At 39.6% G+C, this 27,262-nt stretch overlaps 1 protein-coding gene across 8 annotated transcripts in view; it reads right to left on the minus strand.

Moving 5' to 3' along the window:
• SPATS2L (spermatogenesis associated serine rich 2 like) overlaps positions 1-27,262 on the minus strand; it is a 144,835-nt gene that overhangs the window by 45,452 nt on the left and 72,121 nt on the right. For 5 of the 8 annotated variants that reach the window (XM_072875083.1, XM_072875076.1, XM_072875075.1 and 2 more), the window contains exons 2-3: positions 20,266-20,338; positions 1,028-1,089 (exon numbers count right to left, since the gene is read on the minus strand). In XM_072875083.1, the coding sequence (XP_072731184.1) occupies positions 1,028-1,066 (39 nt within the window). In that variant the 5' untranslated portion in view covers positions 1,067-1,089; positions 20,266-20,338. Of the gene's footprint in view, positions 1-1,027; positions 1,090-4,675; positions 4,695-4,877; positions 4,954-20,265; positions 20,339-27,262 lie in introns of those variants that run through there. The other 3 variants (XM_072875079.1, XM_072875080.1, XM_072875081.1) reach the window with 3 other exon arrangements.

The following is a 27,262-nucleotide window of genomic DNA, read 5'->3' on the forward strand; positions in this document are numbered from 1 at the left end:
TCTTTCATGAAGTGAATGGGCCTAATCAACTTTTCGCTGATACCTGGACAAACTTGGGCTCACTGACAGAATTAGATTCTGGCCTTTAACATTTATCACACTGCCTTAAAATCTGCATGAGAGCACTACTTTGGGCTTAATAAAGCTGTAAATCAAGGAACCCATTAGCCTTCTCTGAACTTCCTAAATGCAAAGCTCTATCTCTCTTCCCAAACATGAAATAGAACAAAACCTGATTTTAAAAAAGATGACGATTCAGATGAATTCTCAAAATCTTGGCTTCTTTTAAAATATAACCCTATCACGTTATACTCCCACAGTCTTCCCACTTCTCTCTCTCTCTCTCCTTTTTTCCTATTCTTTGACAGATGTCCTGGTTTCCTATTTATGTTGGTGAGGAGTATCTGTTAGTTAGATTGCCTCTTCACAACCTGCCTGCTGGGAGTCACAAAAGATCTCCTGATCTACCTCATATTTGTATACTAATTAGCTTTAGGTCCTTTACTGCTCCTGACAGGGTAGTGAGGCTCTAGCACTAGGCAGGATATGGAGAGGACATACTCAAGCACATAGAATACAGTTAAAAGCAGAGCTACTTACATAGGGAAAAAAAAAATCTACTCTTTTCAGGCCCTATAATTTTAGGAATTGCCTTTAAGTAGTACAGGTATGACAGTTTTGGTCAGAAAAATTATTTTCTAAAGGGTGTGTTTCTTCAAAGGTTGTATTTTGCATAGCAGCAATCATCACAAAGTGCTATTCTCCACAGCATCAGCATGCACAGGAATCACAAAGGAATAAGAGAAGTCAGTCTGACAAAATATTGTCTCTTTGCAGGAAAGCAAAAATGTTTCTCATCAACCAAGATTAATATACTAATCCTATCGATACCTGCCTGTGTACTTAACTTTATGCACAGAGTCAATGCATATTAAAGTTAAGTATGTGAATGGTGTTTGAAGGAGGAGGGATGAAATATGTATGCAAATATCATTTTGGTTTGCACTGTACTGTTACTTGAACCTACCTTTTCCTTGATATTTACAGGAGAATTGATTTCTGCCATGTCTCTTCAGGTGAGAATATTGTCTGTGAAAGGAGAAAAAAACCAAAGAAGATTCATTTGGAGGTTTTAATCCCAACCTGTCAAAGCTACACCTATAAAGACTAATTACATGTGCTTACCTATAAGCATTAGAGAAACATAAGAACACTTAATGTCCTGCACAGCAGTGCTCAATCTTTCCAAAAAGCAAAGCTATTCCAAATGTCATACTTTCCCCAGATTAGTTCCGCAAACACATTTTAAAAATGCCTCATAGTTATGAATCTGGATAGAAGGGGTATCATGCTTCTCCCAGCCATGTCTCTTGGACCCTATTCATTATTACTTGATACCTTTGAGGCTTTAAAGAGGAGGAATACCTTAGGCAAACTCAACAGCTCCTGTCTTCTCATTTACCAGCAATCTCAATTTTTGCCAGAAAATTCGTCTGAAGATCCCATCTTAAAAAGCAGCTAGATGTGCCAGGAGGTTAGGCTGACAAGTGCTGCATGGCTTTCCCCCCCACCCCCAAAACTAATTCAGAGGATTTAGCCACACAGCTCCTACTGAAATTAACAGGGTCTGTATAGTTAAATCTCCAAGTCTGCTCTGAAAACTTGGGCACATGAAAGGAATTTGCATGTGATTAAGAAACCCTGCAATATGCTTTATATTTCCAGTTATGTGGCTGGGTAAGTGAGAGACACCGTACTACATGATTAAGAGTTAATACAGGGAAGGGAGTCCAGTTGCCTAATCCTACTACCATCAAAACCAACTGCCTTAGACTTCAGTAAGGAACAGGCTTGAATCTTCACATGTTAAAATTAAGTCACACAAAGGATTACAGCAAAGACTAAGTCAAATGGAATAAAAGCTTGGTTTGGCCACCAAATTTAACTCCATTGTACACTGATTAGAAGGTATAGATGTACATAAATGAGAATGAAGTCTTAGTTCTTTCCAAGTTTTTAAGTTGAAACACTTCTTCCTTTTCCCCATTTGAGCCCTTTGCTATGTGGACAGATATAAGAGTTCCCATAATTCTTCTAAATCTCTTTTAATGTACTTAAACAATCCTCCCTTAACTCCTGCTTTGAAACATAGCACTTCAGTGGAATTCAAACTCCAGAAACTAAGTGTTTCTATTACAGTATCCACTGATAGCATTTAAATCTTGTTATTAATTTTTGTATGCATCTGTTTTCTAATTAAAGAGATGAGATTCAAGGAAGCACATTTTCAAAAATAATGTGACTTTGTTTGTGGTAAATGGGGAAGAGACGATAGGAATAAAAAGGAATGAATTTTTGAGTTTTGGTGTGATGAAGAGCAGACACTGAAATATGGAAACTCTCAAAAATAAGGTGCCAGAAGAAAAAAGTAACCCTTTCCATTGCCAGTCATTAAAAAAAAAAAATTGCTTGAAATGAGTAAGGTTCCTCCTGCCATCTCTGTTTTACTAAACCATGAACAGATACCCTCTATTAAAACTCACATACCTTATATCTGTCTTTAGGCAGTGGCTCAGCCACTTTGACAAGACACTGAGCTGGAATCTCGCTATGTCCGATAAGACTTCCTCCTGGCAACTGGGCCACTCTGTCACTGAATGCCTTACTGTCTACTGGTATCTCAGATCAGAAGGTTCCCCTCCCTGCCCCTCCTTAAATCAAGGATGAAAGAGCTTGAATTAGTTTCTTTGTCAAACCCACCCAATGGCTAAAAGCAGAGCTATAAAACATCTGGACAGAGCAGGCAGGAAGATTACACAGCGTATGAGCTTGGGGCAACTCCACTTCCAATATTTAGTGTGTTCCAACAACTAAAGGAAAGTGTTGAGAAATCATTGTAGTCTGTAGTACCTACATAACATTTTTTTAATGTACTTCTTGTCTTTTGCTGTCAGCTATTTCTCATGCCAAATGGGCACAGAACATGAGGTATAGGTCATCAAATTTCCCATGCAGACTGGAAAACTTAGCTATAAAATTACTCTGCACATCTTCATCTCCCTTACTGCTTTTCAGAAAAGCATGCCTTCTACCTAGTGACATCAAAACCATGCCGGGCTAATATTATTCTCTGCTTAACAGATAATCATATGTTAAGGAATAGTTAAGGAATTTGACTAGTTCGACCTTATATCTACTATCTAGCAGCTTTTGTAACGTTACAGACAACTGATGGAAGCCTGCCCTCTTGCATAGCAATTTAAATACACTTAATCTGATCCAACACCTTATAACGACATTAATAAAAAAATAGGAAAAAACTGTTCTTGAGGAACCAACACACAGCACAGAAACAAGTACAATAAGGATTATAGCTAACAAACCCTTCTGGCCTTAGAAGTCTATTAATCTATAAAAAACAATAAATAATGGGAAAAGATCTTTGTCACCTGAAATCTTCAGGTTCTGCTTTTTCAGCATATATTTTACTAATATTGTACCAAAACTGTACATTTTAAAACTGCATCTTGTATGAAGCAAATTAACCCCAATAATCGTACTTTGTGAAAGACCCACACTTCTCAATTTATGTTGCTTCAAAGATACTAGCTAAATAATTCTTCAAATTTAAATTCAATTTGCTGATTAAACCCTACGACAGCACTTAGCCACATTTACTCTTTGTAGCAATGCTGTGACTCAGTTTAAAACCAGACATAAAAACTTCATACAACACCTTGCCAGATTTGACTTGTCTCTTCTTTGCTGTATGCTCCAGGTATTGCTATGATTATAGTCTTCCACTGATGAACATGGTGCTGATTCAGCTAGCTTGCAACTGCAAGCTGTTTCAAGATTTGGCAAGCCACACAAAACGTACCCTCGGTTTCTCTCTTTCTTCCTCTCTCTTTTTTTTTTTTCCTTTTAAGATCAAGAACTAAGAGGACACCAGCTTTTACAAATGGACTCATTCCTCTACACTTCAGATGCTTCATTAATATGCATATTACAGCTGTCAAAATGAAGATGCTAAAAGTGAGTTGGAGCTATTTTTCATTCACCTTCTCCAAGGACAGATAATTGAAATAACCTGCACAAAACACTTGCTCATTTATATAACTCAGTCCAGCACTGCTTGTTACATAAAATACAAATGATAAGTTAAAAGGAAAATGTCAGTGTAGCACTAATTTTTAAAAATATCCTTTATGGCTACCCTTAATAGCTAATCAATTTAATTTTCTCATTGTACCACAAACTGATTTATTGAATTAACTTATATTTTTCCTCTGAGGATATTTTAATCTCTGTAACGAACAATTACTGCATTTCTAATCCTGTGACAAAAGATTATAGCACATGAATAATTTTATGAACAAAATAGTCCCACTAAAGTTTAGAAGCTTTAGCTCCAGGCTTGGATCTAAATTTGAGCTGCTACATTCTCATCCTGAACTCAGAAGCTTCTTTCTGCCTGAGCTGTGGAACATCACAATACAGCCCTCAACTGAGCCCTAAAGCCCCCTAAAGCCAGGGGAGAACAGTGCTTTGCATGTCACTAACAGCATGCACACAAAAAACCCCACATTTGGAGAAAGATCTTTTACAGAAGATTTTCTGCAGTGGCTAAGATTAAGTTAAGACAAGCACTAAATTTATAATGCACAAAACATACTGTATGAAAGGTGTGCAGCTTGAATGTCAGCGTACTTGCTTTGTCTTTCTCCACATCTCTTGCTTGTACTTGTGCTCCTGAAATGTCACTGCTATGTCGTACCAACAGGACTTCCATGAAAAAGGAATGAAAGAAAAAATACTACAGAATCCCTTATATAAATGGGTCATTGATTTCTGACAACAGTTTCCAAATACGTTACCTGGAATAGAAGATTACTCTCAGTTGCTTGTTACATCCTGACCTCAAATACTGATGGAAGGGTGTTATTTCTATACCTATAACACACGTTCAAATGAGAAATTTTACTGGCCTTGTAAAATAAAGCATTCCAATACAACAAAAAGATAAAATATAGTAGAGGCACTTCAAGGGAATTCTGCAGAGAAGACTGGATTAAGTTTGGCAGAGCCTTACTTCTCTCCCCTACCAAATGAAGCAATTCATATTACTCTAGACAGGTTTAAGCTAACATGAAACTGAACCAGGGCAGCTACGGTGCTGGCACATGCTCTGGCCTGCTGACCTTACTGCAAGCAGCAATGTCCAGCAGGGCAGACAGTTAGGAACAGTCTTTAACCACTGCAGCAAAATATGCCAGGGCTCACCTGTCACAGTCTTAAGTATGTGGCTGCTCAGCCAGCCTTTACAGAAGTTTCCTTTCTGTCTTCAAGCAGCTCTGAGATCCCACTGCTCTGTGTTCAACCCCCCAAAGAACACCTGCCACCTTTCCACTAGTACCACGAAGGTACCACTAGTACCTTCGGAGGTGTTCAGCTCACAGACACCTTCCAGCCAGACAGGCCTTGGGGTAAAGCTGACAAACACTCCATTTTCTACAACACTTTGGGACTGCCTGCATCTCAAGCATCAGAGAATCACAAGACCAAGTCTGTGCCCTGCCCCGACTGCAAAACCTATTTCCGACTTAGAAACAGTATCAGAAAGAAGCAGCATGCCCCCCTCCAACAAAACAAAAAAGCATCTCCTTGCAAATACAGAGAGGGAAAGGAGTTTATGAAAGTGTAAATGTTGCCAGAAAGATACAATTTGTGAAAATACCCTGGCAGTAAGCTCTATCAAAGTGGAGGAGATTGTGTGTGACACCTGTTCCACTATTTCTGATACCTGAAGATACAACTTATCTTTGGGCAATGGGGAACAGAAAATTCCCCATGAAACATCATAGAATAATCCAGTGTTGGAAGGGTTTCCCATATCTAGGTTTATGGATGAATAGTCTCCTATACCCCAAAAATGACATATTTCCTCATCTGCCCACTGCAGTTGTATAATGCCCCCTTCCCAGCACAACAGGAATCCCAGACTTAACCAACTTGACCCTTGCCAATGCTTCTCTAATCCCTATCTGCTTCTGCAGTCATCTGCTGCACCTTGTGCTAACCCAGTCCTTCCTTTCATTGTGCTAATTTCTTTCAAATGTCCCACGACTAACCTTTGCAAAGTTTCACATACAGACACTTTGGGTGACAGTACAGCAACACAAGGTAGGAGATAAATAGATACACGGTCCTACCACTGATAAACTTCTTATCAGCCCTACTAAGCAAGACTATACACACTCAGTCACTGAGTAAGCTTTCTCTGTTAACAGAGCAACTGGAGTTTAGAATTTTGTCACTCAAACATGTTCATAAAGTAGATCAATGCTAGAATGTGGATTTTTTTTATTTTTTATTTTTAATTAAGGATCATTAACTCATTTCCAAATAGTTCAAAATCCCCCAGCTCCAAAAAGCTAACATGCAAGGTACAGGCGGAACAAAGCAATCACAATTTTAGAGCCAACTTCAAAAAATAAGATGTAAATGCTAAGTATCTAATGAGATTGTAGCAGCCTGCACTATGCTTTCATCTTCTGCACTTCTACTTCCTCTACAGAATTACATCTCATTTTTAAATGGGATTCCTATCTATCCATGTATATTATATTACACTGTCTTGCTTGCAGACTTCCATATGCCCTAGGTAAAGACAAAACCAGCAGAATCAGAGACACAAGGCCTCCCTTCCACATTTGACTTTGGCTTTTATTATAAAGAGATGCTACCAGAGAATCGCAGATAAAGGTGGGGATGAACACACCCAAGTTAAGTTAACATTTAAGTTAACATTTTTGTATCAGAAAGAGCAACAAAACTGCGAGACTGTGATTCCAAAATTCAAGTATTTCAAAAAATAATTCTATTTTAAAGATTTTATTTAAATAGTAGAAGAAAAAATTACCTTATTAGGTCAAAGGCCAAACATTAGCATGCATATGACTTAGTTACAAAAATTAGTGTCCTTAGTTGTGCACAAAGCCCTGCCATTGTGGTTGCAAAACCACTAGAGATAGCATGAGATTTAGACACCTGTCTTCACTATCTTGAGATTAGCAACAGGTATGATTTTCTATTTGCTGTAGTCTATTGTCTAAAGATAAATATAATAATTTAAAAATAAATGCATAAACATAACCAGTGTCAAGAGCATCTAGGACATATTAACAAATGTCCTCCTAGCTGTCCTTTTAGGCTTCTGTGTCATTATAAATGAACACATTTAGTAAAAACAACTTAAAGTGTAATTAATACAGAACTGCTATTTTTCCAGTACTGTTTTATGCCTTTCTAAAGATTGTATCCAGAAATGGTACACACCATCATTTTGTATTTCTTGGTTTTCAGAAGTTTGAGATTAGCCACTTCAGGCTGGTTAAGTGCCTCTGGGTAGCTTTCTTGATATCTGAGGCCTTTAGTATCTTTTTCTTTAAATGCATGCACAAACACATGTACGTGAGTGCATACACATTCCAGAATACTCTCAATTTCCAGAGCCCAGTCCCACTATCCTCCCCGGTCATGCTTGTCTTGACCACAGTACGCAGCAGTTGCCTCTGCATTCTCCCTTCTGCTCAGCTAATGCAGTCTGACTCCCTGATGGTCACCACACTGCCTGAAACCTACTGGCTGCAGAGCCAGAAACAGGATGCAGGAAATAAAACGTCTCTCTGATTCCACATGTAGGTCTGAATTCCTACAGAAAAGAGGCTTATACTCCCTCATTGTTTATCACCTCCTGCCTGAGGATTTCTGAAATGATTGACACTACAATCTGAGAAAGGAGCAGATGTCTCAGAGATACTACAGCCTTGCAGACTGCTTGTTTGAAAACAGGCAGTAAGGCATAAGAGTTTGGAAAATATGCAATGGCGCATCAGGAACTCAGTTATGTTATTTAACACTATAAAATCCATACCTGAGAGACCACGGACCTATCTTCTACAAAGAGAAAAGGGACAGAGGTGAGAGTGGGATATGAGAAGGGCAGTCCTTAGCACCTGCGTCAGCATCCTTTGAAGCCTGGCTGCTATCCTTCTCAGATTTCTGCCAAGGGCAGGAATGGTTCTAAACAGGTATCACAGTAACACTGTGATGTCCAACCAGTGTCACAACAAAATCGTTAGGCACCAGTAAGTCCTGTACCTCATTCTGATATACCACATTGCTCTTTGGTCTTGGCCTACTCTCCTCTTCGTAAGCAGAGATGGTGCTATTGATATAACCCAGGGAGAGCCTGTGCTTCCCCTCTCCTGTCAGCTAGCTCACTTCCCAGTCCCAGTGCATGAGTAAAGCCAGGCCACTACATTTGTGGGCTCCACAAGCATCTGTGCTTTCACACTGGAAAGTGTGATGGATCCTCAGGTCCTCCATGCACCTGGTGCTGCAGCCCCCACTGTAAGGGAGCCCTGCAGAGGAATGTTCCAACCCTTTTCAAGGTCAGTTTGAGAGAGGGTCAGAAGAAAGCTACTTGACTGGCATCTTCCCCAAACTCCATTAATATTTCATCCAATCAGCTTACAAGTATTCAGTGATACGACCGTGTCTTTTGATACGGACATCACAAAAGATTCTGGCTGTATTTCCTACCATTGGTCCACAGACAACACCACACTCTTGTTACTACAGCAAAGGCTGCTTGCAAACCCTCTTGCTGTACAGTCTTTGAATGCTGGGTCTGTCCTATCGAAGCTAAGCTCTTATTTAACACAAGTTTCAGTGTAACATCCCCAAAAGATCAGTGAGTGTCACTGTACTAGCTGATGTTCGTTCGTGCCAAGTGACTGACACCATGTGATAGTTACCATCCCAGAGATCTGTAAGTATAAGAATCTGCTAACTTTGTAGAATATAACTCGAACTTTGTAGAATATAACTTGGGCCGAGAAGGATCCAAAACAGTTGCTTATATTTAGGTCGTTAACACCATGCTGCATCTGAGAATGGAGATCAATTAAAAAAAAAAATCAAACAAAAAACACCCCCCAAAAAGCCCCAACCCTAAGAAAGTATAGATTTTTGTACCTTCAGGTACCTTTGGTACCTTTTTGCCTTTACACAGCAAACACTATTCAAGCTTAAGTACAGTATAAGTGGCATTACACTGCAGTGAAATAAATCAAAGTGATTCTCATAGCCTCTGGCTCATGGGGCAGAAAATTCAGGAGAACAGCCAAACCCAGACAGCTGCAAAAAATATGCCCACATTTGCAATAATGATTAAAAAAAGGTAGTAAGTAGTAACATTTTGCTGATCTTTTCTTGCACTTCTGAGCAATTTGTTCAGGAAGTTTAGCTTAATGTGCTCAAGAATACCAAACATTAGAAATTACTCTTCTTTTTACTAATGCTTCAGGCTGAATTCTAAAGCCATCTCTGCCACCTCCTTGCATTTTCCCATTGCAAAATGTGGTCCCTGCTCTTACCATATTTGTAATGAAAAAACTAAGAACTCTGCCATGAGACACCTGAATCACAACACTGACAAAAGGACAGCTCTGCATTAATTACACTAATTCTAAATTATTAGAATGAAGAATTGGGCCACAGAAGGGGACACATGTGAGTCCTGTATAGAGCAATGTATTCTGTAACTAGAGAGAGAGAGAGGCACATTACACATACCCAGAAATGCTATTTCCACTAAGTTGTTCTGCGACAACCCATGAGCCAAGATATATAAGGGATATATATGCACCCATGTTTTACTGTCTGCCAAAGAATCATCATGGCACCATTAAGTTTCACTACAAAACACATTACCTTCCCCTGTCCAGCAACCCTATTATTGGAATAAAGTTGTTTTTCTTCTAATGATACATACGTATATTCCATAGCAATACACATACATTCTTACACCAGCAGTCACCTTCTGCACTTAACACAGTTAGTAAACAATTACTTGCTTCCATATGATATGAACACTACTCCCTCCTTTGACGGCTACTTGGCTTCCATCCATAAAAAGATCTTTGATTCATTACCTCACATTCTGCACCTGTGCATTAAACATACACACAATACAAATATCCAAACACAGTAATTTTGTGTGGCCTATCATGATCCATTTACTGAGTCCAGAGGATGGCAGTCAGCTACTCTAGGGCGGCAGTGAGCTTCGGATGAGTGATCTGAAATCTCTTTGCATGGTGGGCAAGTGATTACAAGTCCAGAGACCTGCAAGGTTCTCATTATTTTTCACTTCCTCTTTGCTGCTGTTTGACAAACTTGTATTAAATTGCATTTAAATTCAATCATGGTAGTTCTAATGATATCATGAATTAAAAACAAAAGACAATGGCATACCGTTGGCAAAAACAGAGATAAAGCTACAAGGCTGATCAATTTCCCACCCTCCATCTTTGTTCAGAAGAGTTAGTAAGGATGAAGAGGTGTTCAAACTTTATGAAGTCATGAAATAACATACTATAGAAAAGCTAATCAAATCTTTGCTAAGTACTGGACACCAAAAGTTTAGTTAACTTGGAGTGTTCTAAGAACACATTCTAGCCAGTTCAGGAATAGTTCAGTGGGTGGAAACTACAAATATAATAAAATGCTTTATGAAATAATTATACTTTCAGTAAAATAAATTTGAAAAGAAAATAAGCACAATTATTTAAAAAAATAAACAGCATTCTAAACACTGAAAAACATCCACAAAACGCATGTGACAGTATGTTTCTTAAACAAAAACTAGGAATTCAGATTCAAAAAATGTCAAATTTCTCGAAGGGAGTCTTGCTGTACAGTACCAGCCCTTTCCATGAAAGGGTATTTACATGATACAAGAGCTGTTTCCTAGCGAACAGCCAAGTGACTTAGGCACAACCTCTGAAAATTCCTCCCAACCTTTTTACCATACTGATTAGTAGCCAAACATTTCTTTTCAAGCCAAACCCTCTGTAAAGCTGCACAACTGTTGCCATTTGAAGCTGAGTGCCAGTAATCTGAAGCCAACCATTTCCCACCTCAGTCAGTATACATATCGTCATGTCTTTGAACTCCCTATCCACTTGGTTTTGTGTACCTGCTGAGGTACATGATCTGATTCAACCTGAACAACTATCAAGTATATGGCTGAAAGGATGTGAGTGGTCGAATGCACATTTAGTTCAAAACTGAGGTGACAATGCTTCCCATTGCTTTGACCCATACAATTTTTACCACCCTTTTACCTAAGAAGGAAACACCAATGGCACTGAAACTCTACTCCACACTAAGAAGCTATACTGAACTACAAAAAAACCAAAACCAAAACAAAAACAAACAAAAAAGCCCCCCACCAAACCAACCAAACAAAAAAAACCCCTATAATGCTGAAATAAGATAAGCCAGGAAGTCTCCCAACAATTTTTCATTTCAGAGTAGATTATCAATCCATTAAAACCAGAACTTCTGAAAGAATGAGAGGTCCTGTTCTATAAATCCATCTGATAAATGTTTAAATAAACAAAATGAAGCAGCTCAAATGAGAGACTGAAAAAACTCATCCCAGCAGCCCAGTGATGAGGGAATGTCTCCAGCCTACAGATACTGAAGATCTAGTGCCTGTTCCAAACGAGCCTCCTGCTACACTAGAAGTGTGCTTTAAGCCCTGGGCCATTCTTAAGAGGAGAGGGGAATTTCTCTAAACGTTTTTCATCTTCCCCTCAAATCCACCTATTAGTTTCCCAGAACCAGTTAAGAGCCAGCAAAGGCATTTCCCCACTCCAGAGGTCCAAAGGCAAGAATCCCAGCACCACTCCATCAATATCAAACTGCCAGTGGCTGCTCAGGATAAAGTAGCAACTTGCTTGGCTCCTGACACCCTTCACTTTAGGGACTGCACCCAGGGCCTCTATACCCTCCCCACGCTGCAACAGAATCACTGCTGAGAGCCTAGAGCCTATGTTCTGCTGGCTGGCATGCTAGAGGAGCATCTCAAGACCATCACTTTGATTCAGCATAAACTGAAGATGTCCAAAATTCCCAGGTTTACTACATATCTCTCACTAGTAGCGCTGAGCCCAATTCAGAATAGCTGGATTCAGCTACGTGGCCAGTAAAATGGTCCTCTCTGATATGCAGGAGGGAGGGAAGGGGGATCTGGAAAGAAAATTTCAGACTGAGAAAACTCACTTTCTACAGCAATGCTTGCCAAAATAAACATTACAGTCTTGGTCTTCCTCAAGTGCCTGAAGGAATTTTGCCAAACATACCGATAAAGAGCACTGAGTAAAATACAATCTACTCAAATTCTACATTTGCATGAACCCCCTACAAAACAAACAAACAAAAAAAGGTTAACTTTCAGTTTTTACAAACTAAGCATTCTCTTCGAAGTCATTCTTGCCAGGGGCTTGAGTCATTAAAAGTAATTTACTTTGGCTCCTATTTCAGCTCAGAATGGCATGTCAAGAGACAGTGTCAGTTAGTTTGCTTCTGTGGTCGCCCAAATGTGGGCTGCTAGAAGAGTACAGCATGGGAATGCTAACAGCAAAGTACGTAGTGTAGTAGTATACCTTGCCTCAATCACAGTGGTTTCTCTAAACAGTAAGAGCAGAGGGACAAAAGTGAACATCAGTAAGTGTTCAAATCCATGCTTGTTTTAAATGTTAAGAAATAAAATTATCACAAGGAATCAAACTTCTACCAGCAGACTGGTACAGTGTAATTGTTATAGTAAATTCTCATAATCTTTCAATAAATCTCAAGTTCAAAGAAAGTCCTGGAGCTATTCACATTTCAGTCTTCTTTCTACTACCTGTTCTAAGTCCACACTGTCTTTTCTTCTTGCTCAGACATCTTTGAAGAGACAGTTTACCATTGCTAGATGTGCAGGGCTGATTCTCAGCAAATACAGGTTGGAGCAAGTCCTTTGAATTCAAGGAGCTACATGGACTTTAACCAGCTGCTTACTGGTCCCACAGGACAGGGCAGCACAGCCCCCCTGCCCTGGCTGCAGACGTAGAGAAGGAGCCTCTGGGCAGTGGCATTTTGAACACAGTTGCCAGAGCTGCCCTGGCCGAGCACACAGCAAAGCACCACACTCATGATGATGAGTTGGCAAGTTTATAGTGAGCATGGGGAAGGGAAGAACTTTACTAGAGCTCTGAAAGAGCTCCCTGAAGTACAGTGCTTTTAATGAAAACTGATAAAGCCAGATACTCAACTGGAGGTAAGACAGACCCAAAGAAGCCTTAATGCAGCTAGGCCTCAGGTGACTAACGTATGTTTGAAGCATATGTAAGCATATTTTATGAGTCAGTGAGGTTATGCATGTGCTTGAAGGTAAGTACTTGATTTAAATGTGCCAGAGCAGTCTGAACCTTCCAAAACTGAACACTGAAATTAAATGCAGCCTTTCATTTTCTAAGACCAAGTTACCCCATATAGGTCCTTTGAAGAAGACGCAAGTTTTTCCTTTTTCCTTTGAGTATTTTTAATTATATTTATATGTACACACACACAAAATGTATGTACATAAAAACTCTAAAAAATGCTTACAAGTTCCTCTATTAAAATGACCTGATGTATACCCATGATAAACAGACACAGGCCCAGCAGTATTCCCATGTTAACAGTACCCATAGAGTCACGCACTACACTGGAAGCAATACCACTGACATTTTGGTATCCCCAGATTTACAACAAATGCTAGCCTTCCTCTCCTCCCCCACCTTCTTACCCCCAAGGAAAATGTTGATTTCCTATGTTAACAAAAGGTATTCCTGGAAACAACAACAACAAAAGCATATAAATAAGTTAACCTATAATTACTTATTGTTCATACAGTCCTTCAACCTAATTGCTATTACACATTAAAATAAGTGGCTATTACAGTATTTACTGGACTTTGAACTGCACTTTTTTTAGAGAAAAAACCCAAGAAACCAATTATTCTTTTCAGCTGAAACCCACACTACCCATATAGATAAAAATTAATTACAAAAGTACAGCCAATCAATGCAGACTGTGTACTGCCAAAAATATGCAAAGGCACCTTAACCAGTCTCCCCTCCCACCCCCACTCCAACAGTCAGGAGACAATGCCAGAAAACTTTTCTACTTCTGAAGGTCAATAGCATATGAAGTGTTGCCTGACATGCATGAACTGAGGCCCTTGTTTAGCCAGGCATATCAAGGGGCTTTTTAAAAAAATTACAGATTTCTTAACTTGGAAAGGGCAATCCTGATAAAGAAAGCTGTCTGACTACCCATGCAAATGAACGCGACATGTGGACAGCAAATGGAGTAATTTTATCAACAGAATAAAAAGAAGGTATTTTGTTCATCTGTTGAGGAACATTTTAAAGAAAATAAATGTATGTTTATTTTGAGGGTACTTTTCTCAAAGACAGGTAAGATCAATTACACTGTACAGCACAGATACATACTCTAGAGCATTTCTCAGTTCATCTGTTTTTGCCCATTTGCTGGAGGTGATCTTTGGCATGCCACAATCCATGAACTGATAAAAACTGTGGCACATTAGACAGACCTTTACTTTGCATCTGTCCAGAATTTCTGCAAAGGAATATTTAACATAGCTTTGTAGTATAAAGTAACATACTATTTGCTCCACAGAATCTAGTGTTCAAAAGCATGAAATTAAGCTCTCATTTGCAGTTACCGGCAATGCCCTACCTGTTGAAACTGTCAGTGTGCTAAGGGATGCCATACCCACATTCCTTGGGCAAACACGGATACCAGCATGTTTCAGATAAGTGCACAGAAAAGCACGTTTTGTATGGGAACTTCAAAATTGCCCTGACTGCTAAATCTCTTTTTCCACTGCTGTTAATTAGCAACGTTACAATCGCACTTACAAGCTCCTATATACTGCATGTAGGCACTATCAAAGAAATTGTGCCAGTTAACAGTTACCACACTAAGCAAGCCAAATTCTCAGAATCTCAACTTGCTCTAGCCATCCCGTAAGCAGTAAGAGCTGGTAGACAATAAACTGGACTGGCTAGGAATTTTCCAATCAAACAGGAGTTTTGTTGGGGCGAGTGGAGTTACTTCATCATAACTGAAACATTTCTCAAACATCTGCTGAACATGACTTTTCCAAAAAACTAATCAAATTCCCTATGAGCCAGTTATCCTTCCGCAGAGAGCTCTAATCACAGCAAAACTTGGGATAAGCAAAGTTCAACTTATCAAAGCAGGAAGTTACTGTGGCTTGTGCAGTCACAGAAGAGCTGACCACAGCATTTATTGTCAAGTAAGGCCCTATATCAGTCATGCTTGTCCTTCACTCTTCTAGAGCCACCCCAAGTAAAGGCAAAGGCGATTCCTGAACAACTAGTCTTTTTTAAGTGTCTGACTATATTTTGAGGAAGCCATCCACACAGTTATCATCTTCATTCACAAAGAGCAGTTCTGGCAATCACTCGTACAGATTTCTTACCGTAGACAAAACCATGCAGTCAGAACTGCTACAAATTTACATCTCCAATTTAGCCACATACCAAAATGCGCAGGGCTGGCTCTGCAGGCAGCAGATGTGAGCTACGACTAGATTCTGTGGTTAACAGAGCTCTATTGCTGGCATCCACAGAACCAAGGATGTATGAGAAGCAATTTACACAGGATGAGATTCAGCTCCACTGGCTGTCTTCCTTAAATATGCAGAGTTCCCAATAATATTGACACAGGTAGAATTCTTCCAAGAGCTGAACTTTATCCATCATTATTTTTCCAGGGGTTCTGCTCATTAACTGAAACCAGACAGTCTAGCCACCTTGCTCACAATCAGAGCACAGCAAACAGGGAATGCTTTGGTTCTTTTTAAACTGCCTGAACTGTGCAGTTGGAGGAAAAAATACAAGAACTCTTTCACCACTTTATCCCCACATACACCCTGCTTTTGGACAGGGCACAAATTACTGCCTTGGTCCTCCATTCAAGCAGAACACATACTCCATCCTACTGCCCTCAGAGAAGGTGTTTTTTCCTCTGCTTCTGAGGATAAAGATATTCACAATTCTTCCAACCTACTCCAAGTGCATGCTCCATAGAGAGAACAAAAATGCAAGCTATCACTAGCAAAGAAAAACTGCTTGCTCTGATCATGAACCTTTACAGCATGAACCATTTCAGAACATACTGGAGGGGGGCAATTCTGTCCTGCCTTTACTGTAGGCTGTTTTTTAATGAATATGTTCACTCTTCCCCATCATTCAAGGCAACCTTCATTCAAATCAGTGCTTCAGTATTGAAAAGCCATGAGAAATTGCATAACACCTTTTAGGAAGACATTGAAGTTTCAGTTTCACTGTGCTTATGGGATTTGGTTGGTCACACGGTAATATCATACCTCTCCTGGAATTGCATAGCATCGACTGACAAATCCAGTAAGAGATCTGAAGATGGCCACCTTGAACTCTTACATTCAGAGTGGTCACACTGCTATATAGTCATCAAAGCCTTTGTGATGCTTTTCACCACCAGGAACAAATGCTTATCCACCTTAATATTAACAGAAGTGGAATAAAGAAGGCCCAGCAGTAACAACAGAGCAGTCCAAACATCCTAAAAATAAATAATCTCTTCAAGAACCCAAGAGTCTCCTTTAACCTCAATTATTTCCTCAGAAAATTCTGTGAAAGCTCAACCTGCTTTTAGTTTCAGACTTTGATATTGATCAAAGTGATCAGTGAAATCTAATCTAAATTATTTCTTGAGCTCTTTGCGTCACACGGCTGCCAGTTATTTTTCATTGACAGCAGCACACGTGATCAAAAATAAAGTGTTGCAGGGGAGAACAGGGACACTGACAGTAAGGTGATTCACTTTTTTTTCAGAAGTAAACTAAGATTTAATTCCTATATCAGATCTTTTCTTTCTTTATTTTTATTTTTCAGTTTCCTAGGATAATCACATAATTCTAATTCTTAATGTTTTAATTTTGAAAGCATTTTATCTGTCCAGTCTCATGATAAATGCAGACAATTCCATCTCAGAAAACTTGTAGAGTTGATTATTTTAAGGCACAAAATTACACATTTATACAGACAGTAACAAGATGCATCTACAGGTAACTACAGAACTACCAATTTCTAAGATAATTTGCCCAGTGTGAACATCAGAACTTTCTTCAGAATTGCTCTTGCAGGACAGCACGACAGAGTTGGCTTGAACACGCAGCACCTATTCAGAAAAGCACTTAAGTGCTACTGAATTCCATGAAACTTAAACAAATGTTTTGAGACACTTTTCAGAGAAAAATGAACTTCAGCACGTACTTAGGGTCTTTTCAAACTGTTTCAGAAGTGCCCATGATACTAATGAAAATGTCACATCTGCACATGCATGAAAACATTTTTAATCAAGAAAACTCTGTTCTTAAGATCTTACAATAGGATTTTGTTCTTCTGATGATCCTTTTTTTAGTACTACATTAAAAGTAAGTAAGCGTCCTGAGTCTGACTGGGATGGAGTTAACTTTCTTCGTAGCAGCCCACACGGCGCTGTGTTTTGGATCTGTGGCTACAACAGCGCTGATAACACACCAGCATTCTGGCTGTTGCTGAGCTGTGCTTGCACAGCATCAAGGCCTTCTCTGTTTCCCACTACACCCCCACTGCCAGCAGGCGGAGGGTGGGCAAGAGGCTGGGAGGGGACCCAGCTGGGACAGCTGACCCAGACTGGCCAAAGGGATATTCCACACCATGTATCCTTATGCTCACCAATAAAAGCTGGGGTAGAGGAAGAAAAACAGGGTTTTTTGCTTCCAAGGTGGCCACTGTTTGGAGACTGGCTGGGCATTGTTTTGCCTGTGGGAGGTGGTGTGCCATCTCCTTTGTTTCACTTGTTTCCCCCCCACCTTTTCTTCACCTGTTAAACTGTTTTTATCTCAACTCAAGAGTTTTCTTGATTTTGTTCTTCCTAATTTCTCCCCCGTCCCACTGTGGAGAGCTGGTGAGGGGAGTGAGCGAGCAGCTGTGTGGGTGCTTAGCTGCTAGCCAGGGTAAGCCCACCACAGCGAGTCATACAGAAAAGCCATTCCAGATTGCTGCACTATACTCTTCTCAGATTCTGGTGTAGAACTTGCCCCAATATTCAGTGTTGACAATATTCTATTATTTCTGTAGATATTTGTAGGGCACTTTACATTCAAATATCTGATCTGAGTATAATCCTTAGCACAACTCTATAGTCTGGGGAAGCATTTATTATTATCATTTTACTGATGGGTAGAGAAATGGAGAGAGACTATAGAAAAAGATTTTCAGAACTGATTAAAAATTTTGGCCTCATTTCCAGGAAGAACATTTACACACACCAGCCATCTTTTAATAGCAACCTGAAGGTTTCTCAGAGCTGGGAAACCAGCCCTTTAGCAAGTCTGAGGGCTTTACTGACCTCCCTGCTACCGCCCCTCCAAGTACATGATCTGGTTCACAAATTTGGACCTTCACTAACAAGCCAGCAACAATTTCCCTATTTTCAGAGTCACAAGACATTATCCTGATGTGGAAGACCAAGTACAGCTGAAAAGCTACCATCTTTTCACTGAAATCACTGAACTCCAGCACTGCTCTTCTGAGAAATCCCTGTTTTGAGTAACATTGCTGACAAGGGTGGAGATGCTTTCAAGGTATCTTGCTCTCTAGGCAGGCCATCTGTTTCTGACAGCTCAAGGTCTGGTCAGGAACTGACCCGATGATTCACTTAGTTGTAGTAAATAGAGCCCATAGCCAGACAAGTAATATTTCATCATGTACTTGGCCACACTTGGGATCAGCAGATGTGTAAGAACCACTTTGGGCATCCATATCTTTTTTTCTTCTTTCCTTTGAGGAAGTCACACATCTCACCACTACTGAGTTTAGCACGCTAAACTATTAACTAACAGATTGATTCCATTCAGCCACTCCCTGTAAACCTTCCACTACCAAAAGCTTTGGAATTTTGCCATGTAGCAACTCTGTGTAAAAAAAGTTTCAAGCAAAAAGGAAATCCTTAAGAAACAGGGTAACTGCCCTCCACCAAAGAAACAGGGTGCGTGCAGTGAATAACATGTGCAAATGAGTCCTCCTTCTGCCTATTTATTATAATGCCTGAGCATTTTGCAAACCGCAATACACTATTTATCATCCCAACACCCATGCTCAAGTGCAGGAGTATTGTTATCTCATTTTACAGATATAAAATTGAGGCATATAAAGTCTTCACTGAAGATTTCTCAGGAAGCTCTTCATAGGGAACACAATCCAGATGTCCTAAGCTGCAAGTAAACTGGAGAACCTTAAAGCCGTTCGAAAAAATGGTCATCCTCCTTAGCATTACATAGAATGATGAGGTCATTAGCCCACTTGTTAGACTAAGGCTTGGAACGGACTGAGCTTATGCTTTTGTAGCGTGCTGGAGAGAGAGAAACTGCCTACTTTCAGCCACAACACCAAAAGGAATTGATAGGCTTAAACAAGTATTTTCTTCAAAACAAGTGACAAAAACATTGGGTTCAGACCATCTCTGAACTGAGGCAATTGCAGAGACCCCATTTCTCAGTTTTGTAGTCTATAGGTTTATCTCATTAATTTTTTTTATTACTACGAAGCTGCCATTTTCCACCATCCTCTGAACATCACCTTGGACTATACTTAGTGTTAGATGATTTCAGAATACCAGTTCAGCAGAACTTTCAGTTGTGAACCATGATACATCTTCACAGGGGCTTGAACAACTAAAAAAAGGATGAGGAGAAGCAGTAGGACAATATAGTATGAGATGATCAACTTAATGACACAGAGAAAGAAGATAAAGGAAAGAAATTTATCTGGAGTTGTGAAAGATAGACTCTGCAGACAAAAGAGGAACCAAAGCAGCTTCAGAGATGTTCAAATAGGCTGCGCAGCCCTGGTGAAAGAAGCTCCCAAAGTTCCTGGCTTCTTGTTCCTGCACTGATAGACCTATAAATAAAGTACCTTCCTGTTTGTTATCCATCACACACATGCGCAGTGTGAAAGTGGGCACACTTACCCACTAACCTGTGTCTTTGTAAGGAGTCAAAGCTATGCAGTAAGGAATTTAGAAAACACCATTTTACTAATCGTTGCATTTGTCTTTTTTTTTTTTTCCCCTGTGATCACTGTGGCACATGGCACTATGATCAGCTTTAGCAGGACAGCTCAAGAAACCTGGTGAACTCAGTTGTAAAGTATAGGTTGAAAGTGTGACTTACAAGTTTCTGAACTTACTGAGTCACATGCCAGTCACAATGATTAGCAGAGACACACATAATAGGTATCTTACCACTGCGAATGACTCCAGTTTCTGTTCTTATTTGTCTATCTTCTCCAGTAGACTGTATCTCCTGCAAAAACAGCTGGAAGTTAAAAAGAAAGTAATTAGTTAATTTACTTTTGATTTACTTTACTGCTCTCTCCTTATAGGAGACTTTTGTGAAAAAACATCCCTCATCCCCTTACTGCTCTCGTCAACACGTGGGGGTGCTGATAGACACCCTTACCAGTTTTTACAGGGCTTACCTTCACTGCTATGCAAGCTTAGGCAATTACCTAAGCCTTGTTGTGAGCCCCATTCCTGACCACACATATAATTCTCACAGCTAAAACAAACCTGTTTTTAAAACTCATATTTTAAACTCAAACTAGCCAGCACATTGGGATGTGCAGAAAGATAAACCTTAAGTGATGCAAACCATGCTATCCATTAATGCAAGAAGGCCATAGGTGCAAGTCAGAGTAACTCGCCAGTTACTAATTAAACCCCTCTGAGCAGCACCAGTGCAGTTTCAGTGTGGTCATTCTCCGATAAGCAACATTATTATCTCAAGAATACTAACTCAGCTGAAACAAAGGGAAGCCCAAAGACTGACACCAGTACTTCGCCCACAGTACAAGGCCTTTGCCAATTTGCATACAAATTTCAGAGCAATTCTCTCCAAAGTTAAAGACATACAACCACACGGACAGCTGAATGCCTGTCTATATTCATGCACAGATGACTGGAAACTGACTTCCCGATTTCATTAGCAGGAGGGGGAAAAAAAAAAAGTAATAGGTAAGTTTTGTACTCTCTTCTGCAGTTGCAAGGAGAGGGCAGTCATGAACTGGTCTATGATTTAACCATGCATGCCAGACAGGAATTATTCCTTTCTAGTTGTTACTTAAGTGAGTTGCACACTGGTCCTCATTTGCTTTGGAATAAGATCTGTTCAGTGGTCCCTCAGCCAACCCTAGAAGTATAACGTGACATTTCTGAACATCCCGACTGCTGTAATCAGTCTCTACTAAGCCACTACGACTGGATTGTCTTTGCAGGCTTATTTTTCCTTCTGTATTACAAACTACTCACTCTCTGTGACAGACGAAAGTGTGTGACTGCTGTCCTATTTTATCCATTTTATCCTTATGGAAACTACAAATTTTGCCAAAGCTAAAGTGAAGTTTTGGAGTGCAAAAGTCCTGTCAGAGTCACAGCTTTTATTTTAAAGCAAGGCAGTAAGCTCTTAATTGCTTCTGCATCTGAAACAGCCAGGTGTTCATTGAAGCACTTCACCTAGCAAATGCTCCCACAACAAAGGCTCTCACAGCTTAGGTCTCCAAGTCCATTGCAATCTAAACACACATTTCTGCATGGCTTGCTGAGTCACAGTTATGTTCAAAATCAAAGGAATGAATGGAGCAATTTAAAATGTGATGCTTCGATGAAGAAATACAAGTATCCACACATGTCACAGTGTTAAAGAGCACTTCTGGGTGTTGGAATCTACACAACAGGCACAGATCCATGAGATGAATAGAGAGGCTGGAAACCTGGTGAAGGAAGCATACCCACTTCCATGCCTTTACGCAGAATACCCTAACCAAGAGGTTGGGAAGAGGCCTATGCTATGGCCCTACCAGTACTTTGTTCCTCGGGCAAGACTTGGCTATTTAATCCCTTCAAAGGGACACAAGGAAGGGCTGAGAATGAGGGAGATGCTGTGCATCCCTTTTGTCTAGTGAGCACCTGAATTGAGACCAAGAAAGACAGCAACATTCCTAATAGTTACTGCATTTCTTATGCTAACATATGGACATCTAACTCCTTCCAGTAATGTCTGTACTCTGCAGGTGGTATTTTTAGGATTTAAACAGAACAAATGAGATCATACACGTTATTGTACTGAGGCACCCTACTGATTCTGCTTTTTTTCCCTGCATAACACACCATCTGCTAAACCCCAGCTTTGATCTTCTTCAGCCCAAGTTGTGGGAGAGATTCCTCTCCAACTTTGGTGGAAAATTCAAATCTGAAAAATCAAATGGGAAGTTTTACAACTTAAAATCTAATTTTTTTTTCTCCTGCTCAGTGAGCTCTTTCAACAATTTTTGTTCTCTTGAACTTCATGAAATATTGAAGACCAAAGTGACAGGTAATCTCAGAATCCCACTTCTTGATGTGGTCTCAGCTATGGAATATAGTAACTGGTATGAAATTATTTAAGTTAGAACTGTAATGCTTGTACTTTGAGGGCTACTACTATTAAAGACTATTTTAAAAGACAAAGGAACACAAGCAAAATACTGAAGCCAAAAGTTTTTGTTTTGAATCACTGTAAAGTAAAAAAGCAGATAACTAAGACAGCTATATACCATATGTAAAATTAAAAAAAAAAGTTTTATTGGATGTTGTAAAGGTTTGTTCTTTCCAAACAATACCACATCTATCAAATTTGACCACATGAGATGTAATACCTCAAAAAAAAAAAAAAAAAGAAAGGATTCTTATTGGACACCTCTCCATAATTTGATTACCTTCCTAACTTACCATTTTGTCCTTACTCAATGTTCCATGGCATATTATCAAAGAAAACATTATGCAGGAAATAATGACTCAAGGGAGGAGAAAGGCAAGCAAGAGTAAAGGTAAAATAAGTTTCCTTATTTTAAAATAGTTTCCTTATTTTAAAATAGTTTCCTTAAAAGGAAACTTATTTCACCTCTGTGTTATCAAAGAAAATACTATTGCTTAACGTCTGCAAATGTTTAAGGAAATTTCCCATCATAATCAAAAGTAAATTCTTAAAGTGATTTTTATTTTAATACAAAAAAGACCCTGAAGTAGGAAAGCATGCTGTGACTCTGCAGATAAGAATACAGACTTTAAACACAATGGCCCATATCCCTGTGTGGCAGATCTGTGGCCGATGAAGGCCATGTGTATGGAGATGACATGAAACACCCTCTCAGAACCTTCAACCCACTGTCTCCCACTGCAGGGTATGAAGAGAAAAGAAGCAGGGATCCAGACATCACATCCCCAAACCTCACATCAAACAGAGCTCAGTGACAAACAACTGCACCAAAACTAACATAAGCCAAAAAAAGCAGCAGGAATCAGTGCTCACCACAGCTCTACAGCCCTGGAGAACGTACAAATAAACCAAGCACTTAAATCCCTCCCCATCTTGAACTCTGACCTTTTTAACAGTTCCTTTATTCTATTATTATTGTGACACATGACACATACAAGCATCAGAACCAGATACTAAGATTAAATCCAGATCACAACAGCTATTCATAGAGATGCGGGCCTTAATGAATCTAAAGAGCAGAATCAAAGCATACCACGAGCTATATAACACTCTGGATAGGAGTCCTCATCCTATATGAATCTTCTTTACTCTTTGGAAGAGTAAAACAAGCTCTCTGACCACTTATTTTCCGATACCTAGCCCTGACCCCAACCTTAACCTAAGGTTTCACAATACACCTGTCACACAGAAAAGATCAAAAAACTAAACATTGCACTCTGCTAATTCCACTGGAGACCTATGAGTCTTCTAGATCCTAACAGTAAACATAACCTTCATCCCTCCATTCCTGAGTACATATCCTAAACACAGTCCAAACTACAGTGTTAAGTATAGCCCAGTGACAAAGACTAGCAATGAAATTAACTGAAAGTTATTTGACTGTGTCTAAATCAGTGCCTACCTTTGTGGGAGCCAGCAGTAAAATAAAGTCCTCCAACTTAAAAGCCCCAACTTAAAACATAGATATCATCCAACACTACTCCAAATTTAAGCAGAAGCCATGAGATCCTGCCTGCAGTAGCCTGCATACAAGCAGAGAGATATTGCAGGGCTGAACATTAAATTGAACTCAACACTACATATTCACAAGCTCAAAAAAAGACTACCATAAGGAGGAGTGGAAGACTTCCTTTCTGTTAGCTTGTAGGGTCCAATGCTCATATTTAATTCTAATGGCTCTACCTGTCACTTCTACATTTAATGTTAAGAATACTTTGGTTTGGTTTTGTTTTGGGTTTTGGTGGTTGGTGGTTTTGGTTTTTTGTGGGTTTTTTGGGCTTTGTTTTCCAAAAATTAAAAGCTAGGTTTATTGCTGGAATCAGAGGCATGCCAAGCTGGGATGAATGCTGGTAACACAAGGATACAATGGACTATGGCTAGTTTTCATTCCAGGATATTTCTCTGGTGAGGCCACTGATGGAACATCTAGCGTGAGAAGCAAGTCGACAGAAAGAAGGGAATCTTCTTTCAAATGCTGACATGACTGAGTGCAGAGGCTATTTGGAGTCTGCTGGTACACACACAAAAAAGTGAAATTTTGTTGAGGGTTTTGGCATTTGTTTTTTTTGGACCTTTTTTGTTTTTTATTTTGGCTTTTTTTTAATTTTGGTTTTTATTTTTTATTTTATTTTATTTTGGCTAGTGAGTCAAGCACACTTCCCTAATTGCCAATGCAGTTATTTAGCACATGGAAAGCAAACCTCCATGTCTTTGACACTTAGTCAAACCTTAAGACATTTAGTCTCAACCTTATGCCCAACACAGACTGTAAGCTCTGATGTAGTCAAAGTAAATAGGGGCTGCTCCTTGTCTGTCTCCGCTACACTTCAACACAGTTGCAAGATTCCTGTTTTGCATTTCAGTATTCAGTCAATTAGTACCAACATCCTCCAAAGCTGAATGCTGCCTGCCTTTACAACTAACCCATGATGTTCCACTTCGTGCACTGCAGTTTTTAACTCCAGCCAGGGAATGCAGTGTTAAGGATACTCAGCAGGATCCCGCCTTTAGAGGACAATTCATATTGACATTTACAATGTGCATTTCTTATTACAACAAGAGATGCACATGATTATAAAGCAGCATAAGCTCCCTGACTAAAACTATCCTCATCTGATATTTGCCAAAGACTTTATAGCAAAAGAATCTGTTGACTTTAGGATGGGGAAACAGCCAAATGGAAGTTTCAGGATTGGACCAGCTCTCATCCTATGCCAGATGTCCAGTGACACAAGTGGGATAACAATACCACAGTAGGGCAAAGGAGAGGATCCATGTTCAACACTGGTCCAGGAGGGAATTACAGTAACTGAAGAACAGCTGCAATGAGGAAGAAAACCTGTAAATGCTGTGTGGTCTTGTCACAGAGAAAAATTATTCTTGAAGGCTCTCATAGCAGAGAGCCAGCAATGCAATCAGACATACAACTGGCACCACTTCAGTTTCAGCCAGCGTGAAACAGAATGGTTGAAAAAACAAACTGACTCTGGTGTTTACTATGATCTATACATCTTAAAGGACTTGAATATCCAGTCCTTCTAGCCTATGAAACTCTTGCTGGTTGTGTGGGAACTTTGGTGTGAGCTAGAGCATCAAGATGGGCCTCAGACTCTTTATAGATACATTTTTTAAATTAAGTCCACATGGAGAGTCTGTAAGCACCTTTATTCTCCTAACAGTGATCTGTCAGTATTTCAGTCTGTTATTCCTCCTAACTTAATGCCGGTCAACATTTTCCTCCCAAAGCTTTAAGGGCCTAACCCAATTCCTACTGACAGAACGGGAGCTGGAATGGACCTGTAACAGAGACATATGTGAGCCATATGACACTGGAAATTCAACACCACACAGCTAAACACCTAGTATCTCACTGGATGAGAAATCTGTCCTAGAAGTCCACTATCAGAAGAACTGGACCCACCTGAAACCCAAAATGGTTAGAGGACTGAGTTGTGGGCCCCACTAAAGCACTAGCTCTCAGACAATGAGCATAAGGCAACACTTAGAAGTTCTGCCTCCTACAAGAATTGCTGTCTGCTTCCTACACTTTCTATACTTCTGATAGATGGGGATAGTTTTTTCCACAGCTGGGAATGTTTTACTTGGATGTGTTTATTTTTCTTCAATCTCTGGCTGACTCACAGATATCTCCATTTATTTTAGTTTTCTCCACTCTCAGAAACAGTAAGAGGGTTTCTGTAACCAGCTCTAGGTACACTGTTAATGACCCTAGTAGATTTATGGAAAGCTCTCTGTTCACCAAGAAACTTACCCACATGTTCCCAGAGAAGCCTTATTTTGGGAATTAACTTCATTAAAAGAAACATATACTCATTTGTAACATATCAATAGAATGGCTGTCTCAGAGTTGTTACCTCTTTCAGCCTGAAGGTGATAAGAAAATGATACTTTTCATTTTGCAGAATTCTTCTGTGAAACAGGGATGACAACAGAATAGCTACCCAGGCACCTATGCTATATTCAGTTCTCAGACTGTCTGTATACTTTGTTAAGATCAGCTAATTGGATTTAAGATGAGAATTTTACCTGAAACACATAAGCCCACATGCCAAAATTATCCCCCTAAGGGCAGGAGAGGACTTCTCAAGCTACATTTGGAAATATTCATAAAATGACATGAGAGCCTCAGCCAAATGGTTATGACAGTTCTTCATTATTATCATTACTAAAGAAAATATTCCCTAACACACTCCCAGCTAAGCTTTGCCCTTTTCCCTGCCCTAAACTGAGGTTGCACATAAAGTATATCTGAAAAGGCAGTATGCCAGCTGGAGTTAGCAAGACTGCCCGACGACACAAGCCATTATTTGTTATTCCTTGCTTCCAGTCAGGATTCCAGCTTCTGAACTTAATGAGTTTGTGCAGAATCCTAGTAGTAGTCCAATATACTGAAAAAACATATTTAAAATAGAAAGCCTTTGTGAGTAGCCAAGTGGAACACTTGACGAAAAAAATTATCATTAAAGAAACTGTAGAGGATTTACAATTCTGTTTTGTTTGGATCTGTACAGTAGCCTAGCCCATAAATAGAAACCAGTTGGTTTTGGTGTTGTTTTTTTTTTTTTTAAACATTTGCTTTGCTTTATTTGAGAGTTGTGGGAATGATGGTAACCAAGCAACACCACAAAGTTGGAAAGCCCTGGTTAAGACAATTGCTGATACCCTGATGAGCCAGGATATGTTCAG

The sequence above is a fragment of the Ciconia boyciana genome, chromosome 10, assembly GCF_034638445.1.
Source record: "Ciconia boyciana chromosome 10, ASM3463844v1, whole genome shotgun sequence".
Lineage (NCBI taxonomy): Eukaryota > Metazoa > Chordata > Aves > Ciconiiformes > Ciconiidae > Ciconia > Ciconia boyciana.